The following is an 18,149-nucleotide window of genomic DNA, read 5'->3' as shown; positions in this document are numbered from 1 at the left end:
CTGCTCCGAGGGAGAAAGATGTGGCTGTCTATCTCCCTAAAGATTTATAGCCTTGGAAACCATATGGAACTGTTCTACACCATCCTATGGGACAGTTCTACTCCATCCTGTGGGGGTGCTATGAGTCAGAATCCACTCGACGGCAATGGGTTTGGTTTGGTTTTGGGTTTATAGTTTTAACCAGCTGAAATTAATTACTTTGATTTCCTAGACTGGATTAATTCAGAAAGCATCAGGTAATGATACTCAGAGGCATCTTTAATTACTATGTGGTGGTTCATTTAAAGTGCCTGTAGTACGGCCTAGACAACATTAACTTTGTTTTCTATTGTGGGTTTTGATTATTTTCCCCCCAGAAATTGGTTTTATTTGATGTACCCAACTCTTAAGTTTCTCAATAAAGGTTAAAAAAAAAAAAAAAAAAAACTCTATAAAAAATAAATAAAATAAAATGCCTGAAGTCAATTTTTAAAAAACATTTGCATTAGTAAAAATTCACCCAATCCCAAGGAGCGGCAGCTTTGATTCCATTTTTAAGAGAATTTCAGTCAGTTTTGTCTTAGAGTCCTAATGAATGTCTTCTGATGCCTTGCCGTTTCACAACGGGTGCACTTCTCTCCCTTCCTCCCTTTCGTGAAGCCATAAGAAAGAGCTTTCCCTTTGTACCAAATAAAATAAGAAACGATTGGTGCAGAGAAGCCTGAGCACAGAGCAGCACTCCTCGCCCATGGTCGTGGGTACTCTCCTCGTTCCCACGAGAAGACTCAGCTCCCTGCCCTTCGGTGAGACGTACATCTTTACTGCTGGTCACCACAGAGCCAGGTGCAATTTTTCCCACTTTTGAGACACAGCAAACTAAGATGTCAAGAAGAATAAAAAGACCAAAGTAGAGGTGGAGAACGGAGATAAACTAAAGCCCGCACTCCACCTGGCCTGTCGTTACCCATTTGTAACAGGGCTCAGAGTAGAGTTGTGGGCCCCCTGCATTCAATTTCCACTAGAAAGGACATTCACGAGCGAAAATGATTAACCCCAGAGTCAGTTACTGGCTCTCCATGCATCTCAGTAGCTACTCGCAAAAAAGAAAAAAGGGTCTGGCACTATGAGAGTGTTTACAGATAAATTAGGTAATATAAGAACGTTGGCTCTAAGGAGTCCCTGGGTGGCGCAAATGGTTAAGCGCTCACCTACTGGACAGAAGGTAGGTGGTTCGAACTCACCCAGAGGCACTTCAGAAGACAGGCCACAGCCTTAAAAACCCTATACACAAGTTCTCCTCTGCACACATGGGGTCGCCATGAGTCAGAATCGACTCAGATTCTACTAGCAACGGCAAGTTGGCTATAATGGGTCCTCAGTTCAGTTTTCTTCTGCTCTTATTTAATTTGTGGGCCTAATGTTCAAAGCTTCCCTCACTATATTTTCTTCTTTGTCCACCCTAGTGTTCAACCCTAGTTTCAGAATTGCTAAGCCATACTCCAGCGAGAAGCAGGTTTGTCAGCTGGAGTACAGTGTTTATGCACAGTGCCTCTTGTCCGAAGCCTTACGGCCCAGTCAAAAGACTATTTTCCCAAGTTATTTAAGTCAGCACCTTAGTTCCCCACCTTCTTCTGAGTGCTGTTGTCATTCGTTTTTAATGCCAGACCCAAAACCAAACCTGTTGCCTTAGAGTCGATTCCGACTCAAAGAGACCCTATGGGACAGAATAGAACAGCCACGTGGGGTTTCTAAGGAGTGGCTGGTGGATTCGAACTGCCAACCTGCTGGTTAGCAGACAAACGCTTAACCACTGTGCCACCAGGGCTCCATTTGTAATACATTTAGATTCATTGGTTACAGTCTACATTTTATCTTGGGTTCCCCAGACATTCTGGTAGATTTTTTAATTTGCATAGAGTAAAATTCACTCTTTGCCTTTGTACAGGTCTTTGGGTTTTGATAAGGAGCCCTGGTGGTCCAGTGGTTCAGTGCTCAGTTGCTAACCGAAAGGCTGGAGATTTGAACCCACCAGCTGCTCTGTGGGAGAAAAGAGTTGTCCATCTGCTCCCATAAAGATTACAGCCTAGGAAACCCTATGGGGCACTTCCACTGTGTCCCATGGGGTCACTAGGATCGGAAAACGACTTGAGAGCACTTAACAACAACAACATGGGTTTTGATAAACGCATGAAGTCGGGCCCTCACCCCCAGAGTACGGCACTGCCCCTACTGCCTCACTGTAGTCAGCCGCTCTCCCCAGCTCCAGTCCTTAGTAACTACTCATTTGTCTCCTGTCTCTATCATCTTGTCTTTTCCAGAATGTCATATAAAGGGAATCCCACAATACCCAAAATAAACCCTTTTGGATATGGCTTCTTTCACTTCGCAAAATGCTTTTAAGATTCATCCATGTTTTTGCACGAATCGTGACTCAATTGTTCATTTCTTTTTATTGTTGTTAGGTGTCGTCGAGTCAGTTCCAACTCATAGCAACCCTATAGGACAAAGTAGAACTGCCCCATAGGGTTTCCAAGGAGCAGCTGGTGGATTTGAACGTCCAACCTTTTGGTTAGCAGCCGTAGCTCTTAACCACTATGTCACCAGGGCTCCTTTTCACTACTGAATGGTATTCCATTGTATGATTATACCATAATTTTTTTATCCATTCACCAGTTGAAGGACATCTTGTTTCCGCTTTTTGGTGGCTATAAATAAAACTGCTATAAACATTCATGCGCATTTTTCCGTGTATGTGTGTGAACGTTAGTTTTCAGTTCACTTGGGAAACCCTGGTGGTATAGTGGTTAGGAGCTGCGGCTGCTACCCAGAAGGTTGGCAGTTCGAATCCGCCAGAAACTCTTTGGAAACCAGTTCTACTCTGTCCTATAGGGTTGCTATGAGTCAGAATCAACTTGATGGCAATAGGTTTGGTTTTTGGTTTTGGTTTTGGGTAAATACCTAGGAGTGGAATTGCTGAGTCATATGGTAAGGGTGTGTTTAACTTTAGAAGAAACTGTTAAACTATTTTCCAAAGTATTGTTTTGCATTTCCAGACCCAAGATACGAGACGTCATTTTCTCTGCATCCTCACCAGGACTTGGTGTTGTGTGTGCTTTTCCTTTTATCTCTTTATCGTACACATTCCAGTAAGTCTCCATGAGTCAGAGCCGGCTCCAAGGCACCTGGTTTTTTAATAAGTGTTTAGTGATTTTATTTTGTATTTCCCTGATCACTATTGATGTTGAACATCTTTTAACATGCTTATTTGCCTTCCAGATACTTTCTGTGGTGAGGTATTTATTCAGTACTTCTGGCCATTTTTATTGGGTAACATGTTTTCTTATTACTGAATTTTGATAGTTCTTTATATATTCTAGATATAAGTTCCTTATCAGATGTGTGGTTTGCGAACTGATCACAGAAGTAGACCTTGGTCATGATAGCACCTTTAACGCCAAAGGCAGGCTCTGAGGCTTTAACGCTAGAGGGCTGGGACGTGGCCTCCCAAAGGAGCAGTGACCACAGTTAACTGGAGGGGCTGGGAGGAAGAGGAAGGGTCTGAGTGGGGACAGAGCATGTCTTGCTAGGCAAGTTCACAAGCCCCAACATCAAGTAAAATTAGAAGGAGCCCTAACACCTGCATTGATCAAAAGGGTTGTTGTTGTCCTGGGGTGCCATTGAGTCAATTCTGACTCACAGTGACCCAATATGAGAGAGTAGAACTGCCCCCATGGGGTTTTCTTGGCTGTAATCTTTATGAAAACACATTGCCAGGTCTGTCTGCTGTGGAGCTGCTGGGTGGGTTCGAACCACCAACCTTTTGGTTAGCAGATGGGCGCTTCACTGTTGCGCTACCAGGGCTCCCTGAAAGAAGGGCTAAAAGCCCACAAGTATTTACTGCATTCCTCCAATCCAAGGGAAGGGACTGAGCCTTTTACAGAGATGAGAACCTGTATAAGGTGAGATGAGATGCCCATAGCTGCCAGGAGAAGAGCTCAGGTTCACATTCGTGTCTGTCTAGCAGACACTCTACGGAGCATTTACCAGGTACCAGGTACCAGGCACCATCTTAGTGCTTTCATCCTCACGTTTAATCCTCACAACAACCCAATAAGGTAGTTACTATTATTATCCCCAGGTAACAGCTGGGGCACAGCGAGGTTTCCTAACTTTGCCAAGGTTTCAGAGGTAGTGAGTGGTGGCAGCAGGATGCCCTTGACCACTGCGCATACTGCCCAGGGTTTTCTGGTAAACCACAGAGCCTTCCTGGCCACAAAGAGATTCACAAGTGGCTGACAGTGCTGTATCCACACAAAGCCACGGCATGAACATCTACTGTGAGGATCACTGAACACCTACTATGCACGGGGCTTTGAACTGGTTCATTCTGGTTCAACCCCTCCTGAGCATTTGCATTTCCATCCCAGACATACTGGGTCAGAATCTGTGTTTTCACATACTCCCCAGGTAATTTTCTGTGTGTCTGCATGTGCTTTAGGTGCAAGTTTCCAGAGCAAATTCCCATCTGATAGTTTGTACCTAAGGTGTTTCATGGCCTTGGCTTCATTCTCCACAATGTGTCAGCACCCCCCCATTTCTGCCCAGATTTCCCCGTTTTCTTTTGTCCTGACTATTTACCGCTCCCTGCCTTGTCATCACATAATTGATTGTTGTAAGGAGTACGTTCCTCTCTGATGTTATTCTTTATCTTATATACTTGTCTATTGTTTGGCTGGGAGGTGTTCTCTGGGAATGGCTTCTTTTCCAGGTCAGAAGGGTGTCTTAGGGCCATAATCTCAGGGGTTCCTCCAGTCTCTGTCAGACCAGCAAGCCTGGTCTTTTTTGTGAATTTGATTCTTTGTTCTACAATTTGCTCTCGCTCTGTCCAGGTCCCTCTGTTGTGATTCCAGTCAGAGCAGTTGGTAGTGGTAGCAGGCACCATCTAGTTCTTCTGGTCTCAGGGTCGTGTAGGTCATGGTTCATGTGGTCCATCAGTCCTTTGGACTAATTGCCACCTTCAATCTTTGGTTTTCTTCACTCTCCTTTGCTCTGGATGGGAAGAGACCAAAAGTTGTATTTTAGATTGCCGCTTACAAGCTTTTAAGACCCCTGATGCTACTCAGAAAAATAGGGTGTAGAACTTTGACTTTATGTACTAAGCTGTGCAATTGATGTTCCCCAAGTCTGTGGTCTTTTGTCTTGTAGACTAGGGACTTCATCCCGCAAGGTGTTTGGTTATGTATAAGAGGTCTCCGTGACTATACTCATTATATGCTCTATATGAGCTGCACCTGTGGTCACGTATGTGGAAATATCCACCACCAAACATAAGTTTGCCAATGGGCGCGTTCCCGCGCACCCTCCCACACCCTTCCACACCCCTGTCTACCTGTTTGTCGTAAATTATTGTTTGTTAACACTGACGCTGCAGAATTGTCTAAGCTGTAGCAGTTACTCTTGCTGCCCTTACTCTTGCGTTCCTCTCAGTGTCCTCTCTGGCCTTGGTCATGTTGTGCTGACTTCTCGCATATTATGTATTGCCTTTCCCTTCATCAGTATTGACTCATGTCTTCTATCTAACTGGTAATTTTCCCTCCCTCTCTGCCTGTCCCTGGTAACCATCAAAGAATGTTTTTTTCTTTTTTTCTTATGTCTAAGCCTTTTGTTGTTACTTCATAGTAGTGGTCTCATATAATATTTGTCCTTTTGTGATTGACTTATTTCACTCAGCATAATGTCCTCCAAATTCATCCATGTTGCGTGATGTTTCACAGATTCATCATTAATCATTATTGTTGTATAGTATCCCAGGTGATTTCTTATGTATAATAAATTTTGAGAACCACTAAGGAGCCGTGGTGGCGCAGTAGTTAAAGCAGTAAGCTGCTATCTGAAAGGTCTAAGGTTCGAACGCACCAGCTGCTCTGCTTCCGTAAAGATTTACAGCCTTGGAAACCCTGTGGTGCAGATCTTCTCTGTCCTATAGGGGGGCTGCTGTGAGTCGGAATCAACTCAATGGCAGTGGGTTTGGTTTTTGGTTTGCTCTACTACTGCTTCTCAGAACCGGTCATTAACCAGCAGCATTAATATCGCCTGGGAACTTGTTAGAATTGCAGATTCTTAGCAGGGGTCGCCGGAACTGGTTCAAAGCCCTGCTATGCACCAGGAACTGTGCTAAGGACTGGGGGAAACAGATGCGGTAGACACACCTCGTTGATCCCAGCCTGGAATCTCAGCCTCAGACACAATAAATATAACGTGTGATGTGATAAGTGCCCCTCCGACTGCAGATGTAAAGACAGGGGCACACAGAGAAAACAGGCATTAATTTTCTATTTCTCTGTTAAGGGAAGTGAAAGGAAAGCTAACGCATTATGGCTAAAACCTTCACTTTTGATTAAAGGCATACTTAAACATCACCTGCCCCTCAGTCACGCGCGTCCCTCGGTCTGTCACGTTGCTGACTTTGCATTCGGAGGGAAAGCCAGAGATTGACCCACAGTAAACGGAATTGGAAAGCTGTGGAGCGTGGTAGTCCTACCTCAGATGCTCCTTTGTTTTGTTTTGCCTTTGGAAGCTGCACAGCTCATCACAGAGGAAACTAATCATGGCCCTTGTTACAAAGTGGATGCCAGAGAAGGTTTTGCCTGTGTCTCATCTTGTAGCATTGCAGGCTTGAAAATAAATCATCTCCACTAGGTGAAGAAAGCTTTGGAATCTTTGGAGTCTCCCTTCTTAGCTTTGAAAATCGCAGGTGTGTGTATGATGGTTGCTTAGAAAAGTGTGGTCACTCCACGGTGAAAATACTGTGATCCTAGACAAAACAAGGAAGGGGCAGGGCATGTCCTTCCTTTGGGGGGTGCTCTTCCTCCATCCTCCTACCACCCCACCATTCACCCCTCTTTCCCATCTCTCTCAGATGTTTAGTACTTTATCTCTTGATTGCTCCTTCAAATCCAGCCAAACTGATTGTTATGGATTGAATTGTGTCCCCCCAAAATGTGGGTCAACTTGGCTAGGCCATGATGCCCAGCATTGTGTGGTTGTCCTCCATTTTGTCATCTGATGTGATTTCCTATGTGTTTGGCAGTGATTGGTGGTAGCCGGGCACCATCTAGTTCTTCTGGTCTCAGGCTGATGGAGTTTCTGGTATATGTGGCCCTTTTTGTCTCTTGGACTCATCTTTACCATATATCTTTGGTGTTCTTTATTCTTCCTTGCTCCACGTAGGTTGAGACCAACTGATGCATCTTAGATGGCCACTTGCTAGCATTAAAGATCCCAGACGCCCCAACAGACTTTTTTAAAACAACTTTTACCCTTTAACTGAATCAGAGATTCTTGATCTTTTTGTCCTGTGGACTCCTCTGGTACTCTGATGAAACCTACATATTCTTTCTCAGGAAAAAAAAAAAAAAAAATTAAATACATAACATAAAACACAAATGATTAAAATTACATCAAAATATTTAAAAACCAAACTTTCAAAAGTTCCCAGCCTTGAAAACCCGATGGAACAGTTCTACTCTGCACACGTGGGGTCGCCATGAGTCAGACTCAGCTCGACAGTAACCAACAACAAACGAGGAGTCTAACAACTGCCGTAACTTCCACGTGGTGGTGAGTTTGAATGTTTTGGGGATCCCTGAAACAGCTGTGATGTGACAGAAAGATACCCTTGGGGCAAAGTTCAAGTAGTGTGAATACTTCCGTGGTTTCATGCCTACATTCATAATTGAAGGAGACGCTAAGTTTCAGTTAGAGTTTGGTGAAAAATAAAGATGTATTTTTCCCATCCAATTTCATGGGCCCCCAAATTACATCACCCTGAGGTTCTAGAGTCTTCTGATTTAAAACTCTGAGTTTTTAATATTCAGCTATTTGGGTACCTTGGATGCTTGAGACACAAAAAGCATGTGAATACCTGCCGGCTGACACTGCCGCTGGAGCCCCTTACAGATGTTAACAGCCTGTCGCTATTGTGTCAACCTTGAAATCAGGGATTGTGCTCCATGCAAAACGCTTCTTTCTTGGTCAAATGCAAGGTACTTTTTTTTTTTTTTTTTAGCTAGCTATTCCTCTCTTCCCGGTGGTTTATAACTCTGAATAATGGCTAAGGCAGATACAGAAGAAAGCCATTTGAAACAACACATGCAGGCTGCTAATCTCCTTTGAAAGCATCTTTGGTTTGTAAAGGAACAACCAAGAGCATCAGTGGGGAAACAGAGTGGCGGACAATTCTGTGCCTGGGTGACGCCTGATTTAAATTCTCACTGCTCTAGTATTGCCTTAAAACAAAAAAAAAAGAGCCTGAGAAATGTTTCAGAAACAACACTAGGGATTACATACACTTAATGCCTCCACCCTTGAACTAACCAGTGTCCTGAAGTAAGATCAGCCACGCAACCACTGAGTGGGCAGTCCTGCCTTCAGAAAGAAAGGAGAAAAGCAAATATGAGCACTCTGAGCTATATTCCCCCTTCAGGTAGCTCTTTACTGAAGCTTCCATTTAATGTTGAGGAATTCCAAAGCTTGACTGACAAAGCTAGGTGCTCCATGGCCCCGTTATGATGTCATTCACTTCCAATATTAGCAGCAGAGCAGCTCAAGTTCACCTGGAAAAGAGGCGCTTTTATTTTGAGTTCAACAAGAGCAGATACTAAAAATGAACCTGGTGAGACTTCCCTCTGGTGTATGTGACACACATAAAGTAGGTAGCCTGTGCCGTGAAACGATTCTGAATCACCTGGAAAAGGAGTTCAGTCTCATGGGGGATGGGATATGAGTACAGAATTTTTATGTAGCCTCATTTGTTCAGACACTGAGGAATTAAGAAACAAAATAAAATTATATAAAGTTGTTTTGTTGCACAGTGTCACACAAGATCATGCAGTGTTCATGGGAATTTCACAGGGTGGGATCAAGAAGGTTCCAAGGCTTCTGTCATATCCCAGCATGAGGCGTAACCAGTGCCAGTTATCGTTGAGTCGACACTGACTCGCGGCAACCCCATGTGTGTCAGAGAACTGTCTTCTGTAGGGTTTTCAGTGGCTGGGGTTTTTGGAAGTAGATCACCAGGCCTTTCTTACAAAGCACATCTGGGTGGACCTGAACCTTCAACCTTTCAGTTATCAGCCAAGCACATTAACCATTTGTACAATCCAAGGACTCCATGAGGCATACGCTTGACCATTATTTTGGAGTCCTGGTGGCACAGTGGTTAAGAGCTCAGCTGCTAGCCAAAAGGTTGGCAGTTTGAATCCACCAGCTGCTCCTTGCAACGGGTTTGGTTTGATTGGTTTTTTGGTCTTCTTGTCATTTTGTGTAGCCTTGTACTAAAAAAAAAAAAAAAAGACACACACACATATAGATAGGTAAGTAGGTAGGTAGGTAGGTAGACAGGTAGGTAGATAGGTAGGTAGATAGATGATAGACAGAGAGAGAGAGAGATGGATGGATGTAAAATATGGTTCGATGGCCTAAGGAGTGAGTTCATATTTGTTCTTCTAATAATCCCCATCCTTTAGAAATACTCTGCTGTTTTAGAATTCATTTGTCAGTCAGTAGGCCAGCCAAGAAATATTTATTAAGTGCCTACAGTGTGTCAGTGTCAGGCTCTGTTGATGAATAATGAATAAATAATGTATAAATGGTTGATGAAAAGCTTAAAGATCTTGCCCTCGAGGAGCATACATTCCAGAAAGAGAAAGAAAGACAATAAATATGTAAACCAATAGATGAACAAGATAATTCAGGACTGAAAAGCTGCATCTCATGGGGGCATTTGTTCCTATGCTGAGCCTGAGCAGATCTGGAATTACTTAGTGCCCAGGTCGTGCAAATGGCTGAGCGCTCGACTACAAGCTGAAAGGTTGGTGGTTGGAACCCACCCACGGGCATCTCAGGAGAAAAGCCTGGTGATCTGCTTCCAAAATGCCACAACCTTGGAGCACAGTCCTGTTCTGCACACGTGGGGTCGCCATGAGCTGGAACCGACTCAACAGCAACGGGCTTGACTTTTGGGTGTGGTGTCCAGGGAGTGATGAAGGAACTGTTTTTTCCCAAGATGACAAACTTGCATCCACATTTCTGCCTCTGTTCCTACTCTTGTCAAAAATAACTTCACCCAAGTGAGATGTCATATTCATAGCTAAATGTGTAGAGGAAACCCTGGTGGTGTAATGGTTAAGTGCTACGGCTGCTAGCTAATAGGTCGGCAGTTCGAATCCACCAGACACTCCTTGGAAATTGGGGCAGTTCTACTCTGTCCTATAGGGTTACCATGAGTCAGAATCAACTCGATGGCAGCGGGCTTGGTTTTTGGTTTAAATGTGCAGTTTCATCTGAGGAAACGATGACCATGTGTTGCTTTGTTTCTGTTCTAGGAATCTTGGAAAATCAGGACTCAGAGTTTCTTGCTTGGGTCTTGGTAAGTACTGGAGTGTCAGTTGGGGGGTGGTCTGGGAGGTGGTGAATGGAGAGAATGCCAGGGAGTGATCACCATGCAGGTCAAGATCTCTTCTCAGTTGAGAAGACTTTCTAGCCAGCATTGCCCATTTCTCCTTCTAAGACTCTGCCTGCCCGACACAGAGTTCTTCCTCTCCAGACCCCAGGGGCCACTGTGCTCACATGCCTTCTGGGGTCCCATCAAGTGGACAGAAATGTGGTTTTAAAGCACACTGTGGAGGAAGGGACCCATGTGTTCCCTCTAGGTAGCAAATGTGAAGGACCTCATGATATGCGTTTATACACTCACTCACCCCTTGCTTCACCTGAATTTTTTCTATCTTTATTTTCCCTTTGGAGCCCTGATGGTGCAGTGGTTAACATGGAGCTGCTAATCAAAAGGTCAGCAGTTTGAATCCACCAGCCTTTGGCGTTCGGGCCATTCAATACCGTCGTGAGTCTTCCTGTAAAGTAAGAGAGCCTAGAGCAGAACGTAGCTGAGGAAGCAGTGAGGACTGGTCAGATTAAGGTTTTTGGTGCCTGAGTTTTCCTGGTTCTCCCTAATGGTCTGATTTGGTAGGTGAGTGTGGCCTTTGTTTATAATAAATCTAAGGTTATTTGACATTTGCTTAAATGTATGGCTCTGATCATGTTGCCAGTTACATTTGAAAAACCCTGAAGGTTCACTATCAGGGATAGTCTGACCTTAATTTTTTTAAGAATATGCTTTACGGTAAGAATTATTCACTATTCGTTCTCAAAAGAAACGACCTGTATGTGTATGTTAAGAACTATGGGTGAAAACTCATTAGCCAATTATCTTAAAGAGTCAGTATTTATGGTGGAAAATAATGTAGTTGATATTTACACAGAAAACTCAACCAAAAAGCCTTTAAGACTATATCACAAAACCAGGTGCCTATGAAATGCTACTTGTAAATAAGACTCTGAAGGACAGACCGAGGTTTAAAAAAAAAAGACCAATGTGGAGGCACTTTAGTCAACTGGGAAGCAGGCTTGGTTCAGGAGCAGGAAGTCCTGATTTGAGCTGCAAGTTTTTCTGAGAGCCTGAATACTTGTGATAAGACGCTATGTGAAAAACAGAAGATAATAATGAAGTTTGTGGGACTGACTGGCTTCATTCAAAGTAGGTAACAAAGCTTGACAGCAAGAATAAGTGTTCTTCGAAAAGTTTTCTCTGAGCTGCCTCTGTAAGCTTGAGGAGACAAAAAAAAAAAAAAAAAAAAAAAATCACAGAAGGAAATAATGCACCAGCCATAGATAACGGGCCAGGCTCTGCAGATCCCAGCTTTCACATTCCAAGCTGAGCCGGGCTTACTGCTGTAAACTTGGGATGTCAGTTCAGCCACAGCCCATGTCCAGCAGACGCTCTGGAAATTAAGTATTAAAGCTTCCAGGCAATCAGAAGACCGCATATGTCTTTTATTGGAATAGTCTAAAGGGCACAGCTCTATCAGAGAAGGACAGGCTGGGGACCCCTGACCCGCCCGGCTTCCTCTGGATAAACTAAGAGCATGTGTGAATGGTAACAGAAAGGTGCAATGATTTGAGGGTGAACCAAAGATACATCTGAAGGAACACAGCTCTGCCAAGGAAATGAATGGAAAAACAAAGTTAAGTAGCCAAACCTATCCGTGGGCCGCTGTGGCTGGTTAAGCCTACCAAGACCTGAAGTCAAAGAAACTAATGGGAAAGGATCAAACCATGAGGCAGTGATCCCAAATCATGCCAGTCCAGCAGGAGAAGGAATTTTTCTCCTGAGAGAGAAAGAGTAGAATTTCTGTGTTCATTCATTCATTCACTCTTTCTTAAGCAAACTTAGGAAGGCAGGTATGGACTGGGTACAGGGGATGCCAAGACGAAGATGGACTGGACCCTCCCCTCAGATTGCTTACAGGGTAGTGAGAGACATGCCAGAATAAAGGAAGAATGTATTTGACAAAGTGCAGGATGACACCAGCACGAGGAAGGTCTCCCGGGCAATCAGGATGCCTTCACAGGGAAGGTGCTGCGTGAATTGAGACTTGGAAGGAGATGTCCACCAGTTGGAGAAGCATTGACCAGAAACAGCAACACAAGCAGTGGCCTGGAGGGAGGCTCCATAGAGTGAGGTGCTCAAATATAAATCGTGTTTTATATCATATAAAATATTGTGAGGGTGAGATGTTAGGGGACAGCAAGAGATGAGCCTGGAAGGAAAGTAAGGGAGGGCTTAGGACAGGGTATGAAAGGGGGATCAGGGCCAGAGGAGAGAGATCGGAGAGATGCCTTGGAGAAGCCACTGAACTGGGCAGACTGGAGAGGGGAACAGAGGCTGAGGAAGCAAATATACTTTGCCGAGTAATATGGTGTTCCCACAATGTTCAAATCACATAACGTCCTATTTCACAGAACATATTGTGGACGTTAAGCTACGATGCATGACTGTGTGTATATATATATACATATGTAGAAACAGTATATATATAGAAGCAGTATATACATATACCTTAGTGGCACAGTGGTTAAGAGCTACGGCTGCTAAACAAAAGGTCAGCAGTTCAAATCTACCAGGCGCTCCTTCGGAAATCCCATGGGGCAGTTCTCCTGTGTCCTATAGGGTCGCTATGAGTCGGAATCGACTCAACAGCAGCTTGTTTGGTTTTTTGGTTTATGTGTATGTATATACACATATAGAAACAACATATATATATAGAAACAACATATATATATATATACATGCACGTGAGCACACACACACACACACACACATATATATATATTTATAAACAGTATGTGTATACTGTTTCCATTTCTCTGGAGAACCCTGACAACTGGGTAATGGTGAAGATCCAGCTAAAGTCAGAAATCACGAATTGTTGGAGTCAGCCCAGTTCTTTGGCTTTCTGGAGCAGCAGAAATGGAGGAAGCTGAATGGAGGTGAGGTGGGGAGGGGAGCTGGAGAAAGGGCCAGGGACCAGGGAGCCTACTGCAAACACAGTGACAGGGAGTACAGGCCGGTTGGGGCTCAGAGCCATCAGAGGAGGCCAGGCTCTCCTTCTGCAGGTAGAAAGAGTGCCTGCTCATACCCTGAGGTGCTCCATTCTCCTGTGGGAGGTGACGCCCCACAGCAGGCAGCCGCTCCTCCAGGTGCTTGCAAAGGGCTGCTTTCACACTGCACCATTGGCTCCGGATGGCTGTGCTTCCTTGCAGATAAGATGCTTGCAAGCAGAGTCATCTTGCCGATTTTTTTAAACCACACCCAGGTGTATGTGGAAGCTGAACAGATGAGCGTTCATCGGAGTGATGGGAAGGGCTCGGGTGAGAGACAGGGCGTCACAAGATCGTTTTTCAGGTGAGGACACATTGAACCTGGTGCAGAGCATCACCAGCCTGAATGGAGTTCTCTTGGGCTGGTCACTGTCAGGAAGGGCACTTTATGCAGCCCCACCAGGCAGGCTTTGGACCTAAGCAGTGAAGAAGAGAAATGACACCGTGTGGCTTTGGGACCCTGTTTCACAGGAGCCTCAAGGCTGTCATTCCTGGGCACCACAAACTGACGACCCTGCACCAGGGTCTGTGTTCTTTTAGGCAGCCCTCTCACACTTCATCCGTGAAGCAATGAAGTCATGAAGGCACATACGTAAGACCCTGGAGAAGCCAACTGTGTCTCTAAGTGGTGCTTTTGTACATCGGAATGCAGGTGGCCAGTCTCCACCCGGGCCTTTTGAACCAGAAGCACCCAAGGTGGGCTCCGGGCACCTTGTGTGTTTTTAAAAGGCTGCACCAATGGTGCTGAGGCAGGCCCAGGGTTGGAAACCGTTGCCCTGATCAGATGGAAAGAGATGGTGAATGTGTGAACTGCTATCAGGTGACCCAGGAGCCAGCAGCCATGATTTCTGTCTATTTGGTGGCTGCTGCCCCAGGTCTGGCACTGGGAGCCACTCTGAGGCATTCCCATCTGAACTGGAGCCTCCAAAAAATGAAAATCTGGGGGGGCTGGCCTGCGCGTTTCTCGAGCCTAAGCCTGGGGCAGGAAGTTGAGCTAACCTCTCCTGCTATTCACCTCCAGCCACCTGGGGTCAGCCTTGCCTTATGCCCCTCCCTCACCAAGGACATCGTCTAGAGCCAAAGCAAACAGGGAGTCCTAGAATAAACTGTGTGGGCTTCTTTTTAACGTGCTGCGCGTGCGTGCGGAACGTACTCCTGGCTCATCTCCCTCTGCTGTAGAGAAGCTCACACTGCACTAAATATTTTGACACCAGGAGAAGAAGACATTAAATATTTAACGTGGATGGTATTATTTCTGTGGCACCCTTTGTGACTCCCATCCTTTTGAACAAAGTTGATGTCAACTAGCCACCTCACCTACTGTGACAACAACAATAATAAAAGTGAAAAAAAAGCCTATTGCTGTCGAGTTGATTCGGATTCACAGTGACCCTGTAGGACAGAGTAGAACTGCCCCATAGAGTTTCCAAGGAGCACCTGGTGGATTCGAACTGCTGACCTTTTGGTTAGCAGCCGTGGCTCTTAACCACTATGCGCCACCAGGATTTCCACAATAATAATAGGTATTTATAAAGCGACTTGAGAAACAGTTTTAAAAGTACAATTTCTTCCCTTGGAGAGATTACCAATTTTTCTGCATACCAAACAGAGTGAACTACCTTAAGACCAAATACCCACAGAATTTAAACAGTGTATAAGTGTTGAACGTACAACAAGAGAATTTTAGGCTTCTCGCTTTTTCTGGAAAGTCTAACTTGAAGAAATGCGGTTGTGTTGTACATATTAAAAATGAACAGGCCTTGTGTTTTTACAAAATTGCTTAAAATATTTATTCCTACTTTCCTGCTTTCATGGGTAAAATCCTTCTAAAGAATTGTTGACGACTGGGTTGCCCTCTGAATTACCAGGGACTGCTGGCCGTATGTCTTTGCCTTCACGCATGAGAGCTTAGAGTAGGCTGAGATACAGCTGAGTAAGAGAACAACCAGGCTGGTGTTCCACCCACTGCCAGAGCCGGGCTCAGGGAGAGCTTGAGAAGGGAAAGCAGGAGGTGGTTTCTCCTGATTTTATGGGAATCCTCTCTACAGAGAATTCCATTCAACAACCCCATGAGTGTACACACACACACACATACACCCCTCATCTCCCTGGTACAGCTACAAAGAAGTAGCCCTCATTTTTTTTTTTAATTGTACTTTAGATGAAGGTTTACAGGGCAAATTAGTTTCTCATTAAACAATTAATACGTATATTGTTTTGTGACATTGGTTGCCAACCTCATAACACATCAACACTCTTCCTTTCTCAACCTTGGGTCCCCATTACCAGCTTTCCTGTCCCCTCCTGCTCTTCTTGTCCTTGCCCCTGGGCTGGTGTGCCCCTTTAGTCTCGTTTTGTTTATGGGCTTGTCTAATCTTAGGCTGAAGGGTGAACCTTAGGAGTGACTTTGGTACTGAGTTAAAAGGGTATCCGTGGGGCCATACTCTCTGGGTTTCTCCGGTCTCTGTCAGTCTAGTGAGTCTGGTCTTTGTGTGTGTGTGTGTGTGTGAGAGAGAGAGAGAGAGAGAGCTAGAATTTTAGTCTACATTTTTCTCCTGCTTTGTCTGGGACCTTCTATTGTGATCCCTGGCAGAGCAGTCAGTCAGTGGTAGCCAGGCACCATCTAGTTGTGCTGGACTCAATCTAGTGGAGGCTGAGGTAGTTGTGGTCCATTAGTCCTTTGTGGTCCATTAATCTTTCCCTTGTGTCTCTGGTTTTCTTCATTCTCCCTTGCTACAGTCAGGGTGGGACCAGTGCAGTATCTTAAATGACAACTTACAAGCTTTTAAGACCTGTGATTGAAAAATGAAACATGTAAAACCGTCAGGTAGAACAGGAGAGAAGATTCTCCTCAGGCCCAGATGTGGGCAATTTTCCAGAACTGGTAACAATTTATGAACTTGGTCTCATTAAAAGGTATCATAGTTATGACAGGGAGGTTATTCCTTACCATCACCACCCCTTGTACGGATGAGGTAAACAGGGGCAGGAAGAGGGGAAATGTCTTATCCAAGGCCAATGATAAAGACAGGGGGCCCTGTCCCCTTCCCCCTTCCTGAATAACCTGTCTCTCACCTGCCACCAAACAGCCATGGCTGTGGTCCAAGTCTCTTCATGTCTAGGACGTCAGCTTCCTCCTCCAGAAATGAGTGGTTGAACGAGACGTGTAAGGTCCCATCCAGCTTGAACTGTCTGCAGTCTGGGCAATGGTCAAACTCAGGACTCTGGGTTGGCTGCTGGGTGACAATGCCTTTTCTCTACTTTAGAACTAGAAAATGTTAGAGCCTGGACAACTCCTAGCATCACTCTCCAGATTGAGGGAGGACTGTGACTGGTGGCCCTGGTGGCACAGTGGTTAAGAGCCCGACTGCTAACCAAAAGGTCAGCAATTCGATTCCACCAACCGCTCCTTGGAAACCCTATGGGGCAGTTCTACTCTGTCCTATAGGGTCACTATGAGTTGAAATTAACTCGATGGCAATGGTTTTTATTATTATTATTTTAAATGACCAAGCAAAGAGCCCTGGTGTCACAGTGGTTAAAGTGCTGGGCTGCCAAATGAAAGGTCAGTGGTTCGGACCAATCAGCTGCTCCTCCGGAAAAGATGTGGCAGTCTGCTTCCATAAAGATTACAGCCTTGGAAACCCTATGGGGCAGTTCTACTCTGCCCTGTAGGGTCGCTATGAGTTGGAATCGACTCGATGGCAGCGGTTTGGTTTGGTTTATGCAGCCTAAAAGCCCAAATCAAAGTTTTCTAATTCCAACTGAGCTCTTCTAAGAGTGAGCAACAAAGAGGGAATCTGTGGGGGCTCCGCCTACTGCAGAGTCTGGCCTGCACCTCTGGAGTCCTCCAGCTAAGAGGACACAGGGCTGCAGGGAACTGCCCCTTGAAGGGTGGTATAAAGGCCTGAAGGGTGGCCCAGTGTGGCTTAACACACTGAAGGGAACCACGTAGAGACTCATGCATGTGCCCTAGGGGCCACAGATGGATGGAGTTAGGAATAAAGTCCCAGGACTTTTTAGGTTTTTCAAGTATGAATCAATCAGAAACCTTCCAGGGTAAATGAACGAATCAGCTTAAGCAAAACCAGAGATTTCTAGGCTCACATAGCAGAGCAGTCCATGGACAGTGGACAAGTATGGCTTAATCCAGGGATCAAATTATGAGCTGTGCAAGCTGGGACTTGGCTCCCTTCTCAGTCTCCCCTCAGACCAGCAAAGTGGCTGCATCCCATTGGCTCTGATCCTGAACCAGCCACTTTGGGCAGTCAATCCAGAATGACTTCCATCAATCAAGAACCACCGTGAAGCTGGGGACGGGTTTAAATCCACCCAGATTGCATACTGGAAGTAGGAAAAAGGTGGATTCCCAAAGGAAATTTAAAGCCCAAAGCCTATTGCCATCAGGGTGATCCTGACTCATGGCAATCCCGTTTGATAAAGAGTAGAACTGCTCCATAGGGTTTTCTTGGCTGTAAAACTTATGGGAGCAGATCGCCAGGTCTTTTCTTCTGCAGTACTGCTGGATGGGTTTGAACTGCCAACCTTTAGGTTAATAGATGAGCACAAACAGTTTGTGCCACCCAGAGTCCCTCTACTCTTACCTAAAGAGGGGAAGTAAAACCAAAAAAAAACCGTTTCTCTCTAGTCGATTCCGACTCATAGCAACCCTG

The 18,149-nt window shown here is 45.1% G+C and overlaps 1 protein-coding gene across 3 annotated transcripts in view; it reads left to right on the top strand.

Moving 5' to 3' along the window:
• Window positions 1–18,149, top strand: part of KCNAB1 (potassium voltage-gated channel subfamily A regulatory beta subunit 1) — a 370,129-nt gene that overhangs the window by 250,453 nt on the left and 101,527 nt on the right. For all 3 annotated transcript variants that reach the window (XM_049867540.1, XM_049867541.1, XM_049867542.1), the window contains one exon: window positions 10,365–10,408. In XM_049867540.1, coding sequence (XP_049723497.1) covers window positions 10,365–10,408 — 44 coding nt within the window. The remainder of the gene's footprint in view (window positions 1–10,364; window positions 10,409–18,149) is intronic.

Source organism: Elephas maximus, chromosome 23 (assembly GCF_024166365.1).
Source record: "Elephas maximus indicus isolate mEleMax1 chromosome 23, mEleMax1 primary haplotype, whole genome shotgun sequence".
Classification (NCBI taxonomy): domain Eukaryota; kingdom Metazoa; phylum Chordata; class Mammalia; order Proboscidea; family Elephantidae; genus Elephas; species Elephas maximus.
Note: the sequence above shows the minus strand (reverse complement) of the source record. Positions and strands in the feature narration are given on the sequence as shown.